This window comes from Gossypium arboreum, chromosome 4 (genome assembly GCF_025698485.1).
Source record: "Gossypium arboreum isolate Shixiya-1 chromosome 4, ASM2569848v2, whole genome shotgun sequence".
NCBI classification, from domain to species: domain Eukaryota; kingdom Viridiplantae; phylum Streptophyta; class Magnoliopsida; order Malvales; family Malvaceae; genus Gossypium; species Gossypium arboreum.
The window spans coordinates 107859353-107869966 of NC_069073.1; the positions used below are offsets into that span (position 1 = coordinate 107859353).

Sequence of the window (10614 nt, forward strand, 5' to 3'; positions counted from 1 at the left end):
AATGTTTAAAATGATTGATTTTATTAATAAAAAAGGAATCTAATCTTAAAGGGGTGTCCGGACTCCGGAGGCGAGCCCAAGAAAAAGGGTCATCGAATCAATCGAGCCCATGGGCTGCGACACGTGCGAATTACAAGACCAAGTCACCTCTTTCTTTCAACGGCCTAACCGAAAATTGTTGGCTCTTTATATCCGTCCCTCTTTGTCACATGAGAAGTATCGACAATGAGCACATGAAAGAAAAATAATAATAAGTAAAGGTTAAAATTAAAATTAATTAGTAATTGGTAAAACAAGGCATTTTAATTGACGATCTCCACGAAGCTCTCTCTCTCTTTTTTTTTTCTTCTCTTTAAAAATTTAATACTCGCATTTCTCTTCTTCACCCTTTTCAAACTCATTTCTTTCGCCTCTTCTTTCTTTTTCTCGGATCTTCTTTCTCTCTCTCCAAAGATCTTCGATTCTTTCTGTCTCCTTTACGTTCGCTCTCTGGTAATTTCATCTTCTCTTTTTGTAATTTAATTTGTTCTATGCTGATTCATATATCGTTACTGTTACTTGTCTCGCTTTCTTTCTTTTATTTTCTGTTTTTGAATGATTATCTGCTTGGTTGCTGAGAAAATGGAGGTAAAGAACGAAATGAGGCCTCAAGTTTGTGTTCTTTTCAGTTTAAAATGTGCTTTTCAGCTCAGACATGTGTTAAGTGTAAACTAAGTATTCAGAAGGATTGGTTAGGAGTTTTTTTTTTTTTTTGGTAAAAATCAGAGATCAAAATGTTACTTCGTGTAATCGTTGGAAAGCTAAATTAGGAGCTTCTTTATTATTATTATTTTTTTCTTTTTGCTACTTTTTCCTCGTTTATCTTACTTAGCAGTACTGTTTAAATTATTTTAAGAAAATTGACTTTTTTTTTATTTTTCTAATCATTAGACTGAAATTTGGACATTTGACTGTTTGAATTTTTTTTTTATAGAGTTTGGAGAAATCGAAGTTTGGAGTGTGATGGCTTCGATAGCGTATTCTACAGCTGCATTTACTGGAACTTCAGCTTCGGATCTTCTTCGAAGCTCCAGTAACGGCGTGAGCGGCATCCCTCTTAAAACCCTAGGGAAGGCACCATTTTCCGTGAAAAAAAGGGATGCAACTGTAGTTGCAAAGCTAAAGAAAGGGAAGAAGCATGATTATCCATGGCCTGCAGATCCAGATCCAAATGTGAAAGGCGGGGTCCTAACTCATCTCTCCCATTTCAAGCCTTTGAAAGAAAAGCAAAAGCCCGTTACTTTGGATTTTGAGAAGCCCCTTGTTGAAATCGAGAAGAAGATGATTGACGTAATTTCTTACTTCCAGTGATTGCTGATTTTGTTGATAAAAACATGCCAGTATTGCTTTAACTTTTGTGCTTGTTTCATATGCAGGTGAGGAGAATGGCAAATGAAACTGGTTTGGATTTCAGTGATCAGATTATATTGTTGGAGAATAAGTATCAACAGGTATAAGCATTAAGTTTGTGACATTGTGGGAATGCTTTGGTTGTTTCCATGCAGTAATAAAATTTCTAGTTATCTGTTTATATAACCGTCTGAACCAATACATTTTCAGCCTGTTAATGAGAGTGAAGTTGAGTAAGCGTGTGTTAAATTTAATTATGCGAAAACTGAATATTAGGCCAGGAAGTGCTACTCTGCATATTGGGCAATAAAAGTTTCCTGTTGCCTTTGCTACGGCATTCATTACTGGTTATGTAAAATTTTATTATTGTACTTGATTTTGGCTTTGGATTCATTTACTTATCGCAAAGGATGATCAATAATGGAACAATTATATACTTGCTTGAAATTCTATAGTGTTAAACTCCAAAATCTATGATTCTTCTTTACGTAAGCCTGATACCTTACGTAATAAAGGCAGAGCTTAATTCAATGTTTTGAAAAAGGCTTATCCACTGTTTCGTGTTGATGCCCTGTCAAAGATATTGATGTTTTGTCATGTTTGTGGTTTCCTGTTAACTCTTCTCATCCTTTCTGTTATTTATTTCAGGCTCTAAAGGACTTATACACACATCTGACCCCTATACAACGTGTACACATTGCCCGACACCCCAATAGACCTACATTCCTTGATCATATATTTAGCATTACCGATAAGGTTTGTTGGTTACATGCCCTTTAGCTTTAAATTCTGCAAATTTCCATCAAAATTATCTTTAATGTCCAGTGTGCAGAAGGTGAAGAATTGTTTTAATAAATGTCTTGTATATTCTCCTATGTCCAGTTTGTGGAACTTCATGGAGATCGATCAGGGTATGATGATCCAGCTATTGTTACTGGTATAGGAACCATCGATGATAGGCGATACATGTTTATCGGTCAGCAAAAGGGTAGAAACACTAAAGAAAATATTCACCGCAACTTTGGAATGCCAACGCCCCATGGGTAAGTTGAATGAAACTTTCATGTTGGATTTTACCTATGAAAGAGGGAGTCTATGTCACTCTTAACTGATATTTAAGAAATGCTTACAGTTACAGGAAGGCTTTACGCATGATGTATTATGCAGATCATCATGGTTTTCCTATAGTTACTTTTATCGACACTCCTGGGGCATATGCTGACCTTAAATCTGAGGAGCTGGGTCAAGTATGAGGACTATTGTTTTCTAAAGTGTACTGAATTGACTTTTAATGTTAGCTCAACTGGTTTTTATGCGTTACATTCATGTAGGGTGAAGCTATTGCCCACAATTTGAGGACCATGTTTGGTCTGAAGGTCCCAATTGTTTCTATTGTTATTGGGGAAGGTGGCTCTGGTGGTGCCTTGGCCATTGGCTGTGCTAATAAATTGTTAATGCTGGAAAATGCAGTCTTTTATGTTGCCAGGTATTTGAGTTTTCCAATATTGTTTTTATTGAATGCCAATTAAATCTATACAATCTGCCCTTCCATACCCACACAATATATGAAATTGCAATTTGTTAGAACTTTTGGGTAAGGTTGTATTTTATTCCTTGTATATGTTGATCATCTTTAAATACCATTTCTACATGTGCTGGTATTTCTTTTTTCCTCTAATTTAATTTTTTTAATGGTATAGTCCAGAAGCTTGTGCTGCAATTTTGTGGAAGACTGCCAAAGCTTCGCCTAAGGTTTGAAAGCAGTTATTGCTTTTAGGTTTATCTTTTAGTACTGATTTTCCTTTTATAAAAAGAGTATTTAAGGTTTTCATCTATATGCAGGCAGCTGAGAAGCTAAGGATTACTGCCCCAGAGTTGTGCAGGCTGCAAATTTGTGATGGAATCATTCCTGTAATTAACATTGTTGCTATCATGCCTTCAATTAATTAGTTTTCTTCTTTTCCTTTTTTTTTTTGTTTCTCCATTCCTAGTTCTAGATAAAATATATGATAATGAAACCATATATTATCTCTGTTGCAGAGATGATTACTGAAACCATTTTATTACCATCCTTAGCATATTATCTCTGATGTTTGATGAAAATGCTGTATTTGGTTTTCAAAGTATTTGCCTTTCAACAGGTTTAATGGTTGAATATTGCTCCAGATTTGTTGTTTCCTTTTGGAAGTTCATGTTAATCTCTATGGCATCTGACAATAATTTACTTTTGACAGGAGCCACTGGGTGGTGCCCATGCAGATCCAGCTTGGACTTCACAACAGATAAAAGCCGCAATTAATGAAACAATGGATGTGAGTTCCACTAACAGTTGTTCTTCATCGAGAATCATGCTATAATATATTAACAAAATTCATTCTGCAGGAGCTCACTGCAATGGACACAGAAAAGCTACTAAAACATCGCACGCATAAATTCAGAAAACTGGGTGGCTTCGAAGAAAATGCCCAGGTAGATCCCAAGAAAAAGGTCAATATGAAAAAGGAGGAGGACCAAATTGTTCGTACAACCCCAAATGAGGAGTTGGAAGGTGAGGTTGAAAAGCTGAAACAGCAAATCTTGAAAGCCAAGGAATCATCCAGCAAGCCTCCTGAAATGGCTCTGAAGGACATGATAGAAAAATTGAAAAAGGAGGTTGATCATGAATACTCTGAGGCCATCAAAGCCACAGGCTTGAAGGACAGGCTTGATATGCTGAGAGAAGAAGTTTCAAAAGTAAATTCAAGGGACCAACTCATGAATCCTGTTATAAGGGATAAGATTGAGAAGCTTAAAGATGAATTCAACCAGAAGCTATCAGCAGCTCCAAATCACCCAACCCTACAATATAAGCTTGACATGCTGAAGGAGTTTTCTAAAGCCAAGAGTCTCTCAGATGCTGCAACACTGAAGCAAGAAGTTAATAAGAAATTCAATGAAATCATGAGTCGGCCTGAGATAAATGAGAAGCTTGAAGCATTGAAGGCTGAGGTTCAAAATTCAGGTTCATCCAGCTTTGCTGATTTAGATCAAGGGCTTAAGGACAAAGTTCTGAGTACGAGGAAAGAAGTAGAACTGGAAATGATTAGCGCTCTCAAGTCCATTGGTTTGATTGTTGAGGGTGTAAAATCTAATGCAAAAGTCCTAAGCGAGAAAGATTCACCCTCAATCTTCAAAAATAAGGTGGATCATTTGAATGAAGAAATTAAAAAGAAAATTGAAAATGTTGTCGGGTCATTGGAATTGAAAAATATGATTGAGTTGTTGAAGCTGGAGATAGCAATGGCAGGAAACAAACCTGATACTGAGTCAAAAAGTAAGATTGAGGCTATACAAAAGCAGATAAAGCAAAGACTTTCTGAAGCTATCATCTCTTCAGAATTAAAAGAGAAGTATGAAGACTTGAAGGAAAAAAATTCTGAAGTCGAACAGTATTCTGCTGGGGCTGATGAAAGTTTGCAAAAGGAAACCAAGTATGAGGAACCTAGACTAGAGATCAATTTGGGTGCAAACAGCAGCTTCGCTCAGTGTATGTAGCTCCTTGCATTTTACATTATCTGGTTCCTTTCTTTGCTTTTAATTTCTGATGAACAATTGAGATTCCTGACATTATTTATTTGGATGCTAAAGGATATATACCATTTAGAACAAGGTTTGGAATAATTATAGCTAGTTGACACTCAAATGCCGTTTAGTATTTCTTGTCTATAACAATTAGGGAAAGAAATGCGTATCTCTAAAATTTGTCTATATACTTTGGCATTTTTGTTGTTCATTACAACTATAATCATAAATGAGCCTTTTTTTTTTTTTTTATAGATTGGCTAGCATAAAATCTTACGAACTTCACTATTTATGTGATTTGTACTATTGACTTGTATTCTTTTGTAATATATGTTGTACTACAGGATCTTGATTCTGTCGGAATGTTACTGAGGTAGATGTTATAGAAAGAGATGGTGTTTGAAGTCTGATTGAAGAGCTAAATTACATCAGATGAATTATTCAAAAAATCAAGCCTTGCAAGAGCCAACCAAGTCGACACTCTTCTGCAGGCCAGAGGACACAAGGTTTTGCATCTATTAAAACACTGATTGATTATGGCGAACAATTACTGCCCAGTCTCTTTTTCTTTTTCTTTTCTAAGCTGAATTTCTACGTTCTGAATTAGAGCTGATAAAAATTTTCCCTTTGGATGTTACTTTTTGTCCTGCTTATGGTAGAATGTGTTTGTTTCTCTTTACTCATAGACAAAGAACATTGTATAGTTGTGTGATCGCTAGGGGAAACTGAATAGCCAATGGCACACTTCCAAATGTCAGGAATAACACCTCTTGTTTTTTCCCCTGTTTTATCTGTGTTATTACATAATATTTTTCTGCGGGGTTTATGGCAGAATCATGTTTCCTTCAGTAGTCTATGGGAATGCAAGGTGTTGTGATGTTTGGTTCCGCTTTGTCCAAAATATGTTTCATGTAGTATTAAGTTTTGTTTTGTTGAGGAGTAAGATCTATGCTTTACTATTTTTAGGCGATCCCCATTCTTAGGATGATGTTTGCCTGGGTATTCCCAAGGGGTTCAATGCTATTTGTTACAGATTTCTGAAGGTGCTTTAATTTTCATAACATGCTATGATGAGTAAAAAAGGTATTGCACTTTCAACCATTTTGTGCGAGTATGCCATCGCTTTTTCACATTGGCATTGCTAAAGAATAGAAACTCCATGAACAATTCTAGTGTAGACTTCTTTCTGATAAGGAAAAGGTGCATTCAAAAGTTAAAACACAGGTCTGACCCTCAGCTCTAACAACAACCAAAAAAAAAAAAAAAGAAAAAATGAAAACTCACACCCTCTGGTAGTTCATTACAAATGTTCATCAAATCGCAAACCAGAGGTATTCAACTGAGGCTGGAGCCGCATGCTACTACCTAGTCTTGCCAATCCATCGGCACTCCTATTCCCTAAACAAAACACATGTTCAATGACCCTCTCGAAACCTTTTAAGGAGCATCCTGCAGTCATTCACCAAATTCCACTTCAAGTTTCCTTGTGTCCATGCTCTAAATTCCTATAGTTTGGCAACCATGCTCATGACCCATTTGCTTATGTGATTCCTAATGACAGCTTTTGCACCTACTTTACCTGGATTACCGATCCATGGCATCCTATGCTCATGATACCAAATTTGCCATCCGTCTTAAACTGTGCCTAAGTAGATGGTTAACAATATCGTTGTCATGATCTCTACACACTGCCACAAAATCTGAATTTGCATTCCACGTCCAGCAAGGACAAATTATTTCGCCGATAGCATGTCATTTGATGATAATGGGCAATATTCTTTTACCTGTAAAATTTGCACTTAATTGCAGCCCAATGCTTAATTTTTTTGTTTATGGTTTGAACAAAGAACAAGATATAACAGAAAAGAAATCTGATTTTTTATTAATCAAACCATTAAAAAGATACAACTTGATCACCGAATCAATCATATGTGGGATAAACACAAATATCAAATCTTCAATATATGAATGGGATCACAGCTTTTCTGTCTTTGGGATAATCGTCCTTGAACTTCTCCAAATACCAAAGGCGGGTGGCACGAGCTCTAGGCATCAAGTTGGCACAAGTGTAGAGAAAGAAGCCAAAACCCACCCAAGACCATGTCATCACCGCCCACCCAAACCACTCCATAATCTCCCCAAAATAGTTGGGGCAACTCACCAACTCAAACAGCCCTCCTCTTGGGATCTTATATCCACCATCACCTTGTTTCTTCAGTCCCACCAACACTTTATCAGCCCTAACATTCACCCACATACCAACTACAAAAATTAGCAATCCAGCAAGAAACCTCCACCAAAACAGCTCCTCATTTTCATAGTCGTCCTTATAGTGCGACACCCACCTGGCTTGCAAATAACCGTTCAAAAGATTAAACCCGAACGCCATAAAAGCTACACTCACTGGAAAACCCCTGGTTTGGGTGGTGTTCCTGGCGAGCCGAAGAGGGTAAAGGACAGTGCGGTTGAAGTAGTGAAAGAGAAAGGGCGAGATGAGAAGGAATGATTTAGGGTTGTAGAAATGTTGGCCGGAGGGAAAGAGGAAGAAAGTGAGCCAGAGGGTGGGACTTTCCATGAGGAACCAAGCCAAAGGTGGAGAGATGGTAGGACCCCAACCAGGGCGGTTGTGCTTGCCATAAGGGGCTTGGAGGAAGTAAAGGCTGATCCATGTTGGTAAAGCAATTATGTAAAGAGTGAGGAGGCAGTAGTGAAAAAGGGTCTGATCGGAGGCCATTTTCTTGTCTTCTTTTTTCTATGTTGAAGATGAGAAAGAAGGATCTGAATCCCAGGGAATGCTACTTAATAAGTGTGAGTACAACTTTGCGGTACTTCGGCTGTCTTACCTATTTGTCCCTCTACCTGCAGCAATTACTATCACTTAAGGTTAGCTTTTCAATTTAATACTGTTTTCGGTAATAATATTATCATTCTTTTTATTTAAAAATTTAAGCAAATTAATTTCTCTAATATTTAAGATTAAAGAGTAAATTAATATTTTTGTTATTGTTAAAAATTTTATTTATCTAATTTTATTATTAAAACCAATTTTATATATTTATATAGTAATTAGTTATTTTGTTATTCACTCAGTTTTAACAGTGCAAAAGAATAAAATTTTAACTAAAATAATTAATTTGTTTTTAATTTAATATAAAGCAGAATAATTTACTTATTTTTTAATAAAAGGGTAAAATATGATTTTAATTTCTAATGCTTTTTCAAGAAAAATATTTTTGAAAAATGTAATTTGTAAAATTTATTTTAGTATAATCACATTTGAGTCGAGGTAGTATTCAAATAAACCTCTTAACAATAACAATTATAAGATTCAAGCAAATTCGAATCCCATGCCTCGGAAAGTGCACTATAATTTCTTCTAACCACTAGTTAATAATGTAGGTTGATAATTTTGGGGTTTTACATTGCTCTAAAAATTATTGTAAAAATTAAAATATTTATTTTAAACATTAGATAAAAATAATTTAACTTATATTATATTTAAATAATTTAATATATTAATAGATGAAATATAGAATTTAAATGTATTTTAAGCAATTAATATAAATTATTTATAAAATTTAATTTAAACATATAAACCATAATATTTGTAAGCTCACATATGAGTGGTAAGTTAAAACTTAAAAAAAAAAAAAAAAAAAGAAAAAGTGGTTGCTACGAAATTAAATGAAATAGAAAATGTTGTAATTACTTCCATTAAAGCCAAATAGAAAGTATTTGGGAAGAATAAATAGAGTGCTTTCATAATTTTATATCTAAAATGCAAAAGATTTTTTTTTTTAAATTTTGGTGCTAAAATATTTTTGATTCCAAGTCTTAACCTTGATTAATATTATTGCAATATAAAAGTGGATTAATAAATTAAATATTTATTTACTTCCTTTCATATGAGTGTAATGTTACTTATAGTCTCTTCCAACCTTTAAAAAAAGAGGACAACGTGTTTCAGCGCACTTGAATTTATGTACATCTTCGACAATAATACAAATGCCAATTGATAATAATATTTGATATTCTTGAATAAAAATTTTAAATTTAGTATTGCAAATGAAGAAAATTAATCAAAACCAAATAATAAAGATAAAAGAGGAAAAAAATATAAATTATGAATTTTAAGGAGGCCGGCGGAAGGGTATTGAATTAAGTTTAGATAATGAATTTTGTGATTCAAACCCACATAATTGGAATTATTAAATTTAATATAAAAATATTAATATTTTAAACTATTGAAAAATCCAAAATATGGATGATGAAGAAAAATAACAAATTTCATGACGCTATATTAATCTAATCCTTGGCTTAGTTATCTTCTTATTATTTCAAGGAATTTTATTTATTTATTAGATATAAAAATATAAGTATAATTATTAGAATGATATTTTTTATTATATGATTTTTAAGTAAGTCTTTGTTTAATTTCAAAATATCATAATAATAAATTTAATAAAATAATTTAATTATGTTAACAACTGCATTTAAATATTAAAATTTAAAAGATATAATTTTAATTTTGAAAATAAAAATTAAATTCCAAATAAATAAATAAATAGTTGAAGGGCAAAATGGTTGCCTGAAGTCAGCAACTTTAAAAGCGATGTTGGCCGGCCGACATTCATGGAAAGAAAATCATCAGCTCGATTTTCTCTCTAGTCTTTGGAGAAACCAAAGTTTTTTTAATTATATATATAGTTTCTCCAATTTAATATTATATTTAAAATATCAAAATTAAAAGCTATTATAAAATTTTAAAATATTGAAATACAATTACTTTTAAAATATGAAAATATAAAAAATTATTTTTAAAAAATGTACCTTTAAAATTGGTATTTTTTTTCATTAATAAAAAGAAGAATACAATTCCTAAATTTTAAATTTGAAAATATGGTTTTAACTATAAATATAGAATGATATCGAAAGTTTTGATAAACTTCAACAACCATTTATTCTATTTTCCAAGTTTTGACTGTAGCTTGAAGTGGATAACTTTGGTTTCGATGCCTACTTGAGAAAGTTGTAATCTTGAGATGGATAACCCCAAAAAGTTTTCTATGATGCAATTAAGTTTGTATTGCTTGTATATGTTGGTTGTGTAAACCTTTTTGGACATCTACTTTTTATTTTAAAAAACGAAAATAAAGTCCCCACCAATTATTTTTATTAAGTGTGATTGAATCATTTTAAATTTGATCATTTTAATAAAATATTAGATTTATTAAAATAATAATTTTTGGTTTACAAAATTCGAGAAGTGAGTTTGGGGGTCGGTTACATATGAGGAAGAATTAGCACCTTTATAATGCTTAAAATTGGTACCTAGTTGATTACTTAATGTCTTGATGCCAAAATTGAAAATCCGAAGAGAATTTAAAATACAATTCCTTTCGCGCAATGTTATTTGATTATATTGAAAAAGTCCCTATCTAGATTGAGTTTTTAACAAGGAGGTTTTCTCATTTCAGGTCGATCAAGACGAAAAATTATGTCCCGTAAGTTGGGGCACGAAATCTCGAATTCTCGAAAATAAAAATGCTCGCCGTTTAATCATTGCCCAAATCTTATATTTTTTAATTATTATTTTTTTTTAAAAAAAGAAGGGATGTTCAATTATTTCGGTTTAAAGAGAATATCATATCCTGAAAGTTAGGG

General features: G+C 33.2%; 2 protein-coding genes across 2 annotated transcripts; one reads left to right on the top strand and one right to left on the bottom strand.

The window, feature by feature from the left end:
• The first annotated feature begins 215 nt into the window (after nt 1-215).
• Nucleotides 216-5784, top strand: LOC108460346 (acetyl-coenzyme A carboxylase carboxyl transferase subunit alpha, chloroplastic). Its single transcript, XM_017759803.2, has 12 exons — nt 216-492; nt 974-1329; nt 1416-1490; nt 2038-2145; nt 2272-2432; nt 2522-2636; nt 2721-2875; nt 3090-3141; nt 3232-3300; nt 3624-3701; nt 3772-4915; nt 5295-5784. Coding segments are annotated over exons 2-12 (2286 nt in total). The 5' UTR covers nt 216-492; nt 974-1002; the 3' UTR covers nt 5297-5784.
• A 1022-nt stretch (nt 5785-6806) lies between these two features.
• LOC108458399 (steroid 5-alpha-reductase DET2) lies at nt 6807-7827 on the bottom strand. The gene has a single exon (XM_017757779.2). The coding sequence runs from the start codon at nt 7682-7684 to the stop codon at nt 6908-6910; it is 777 nt and encodes a 258-aa protein (XP_017613268.1). The 5' UTR covers nt 7685-7827; the 3' UTR covers nt 6807-6907.
• Nucleotides 7828-10614: the final 2787 nt, after the last annotated feature.

Excerpts from the sequence above, each read along its gene's own strand:
- LOC108458399 (XM_017757779.2), bottom strand. The coding sequence starts at position 7,684 with ATGGCCTCCGATCAGACCCTTTTTCACTACTGCCTCCTCACTCTTTAC.
- LOC108460346 (XM_017759803.2), top strand. The coding sequence starts at position 1,003 with ATGGCTTCGATAGCGTATTCTACAGCTGCATTTACTGGAACTTCAGCT. Across the intron at positions 2,146-2,271 it reads TATTTAGCATTACCGATAAG|TTTGTGGAACTTCATGGAGA; the intron begins GTTTGTTGGTTA and ends TCCTATGTCCAG. Across the intron at positions 2,433-2,521 it reads GGAATGCCAACGCCCCATGG|TTACAGGAAGGCTTTACGCA; the intron begins GTAAGTTGAATG and ends AAATGCTTACAG.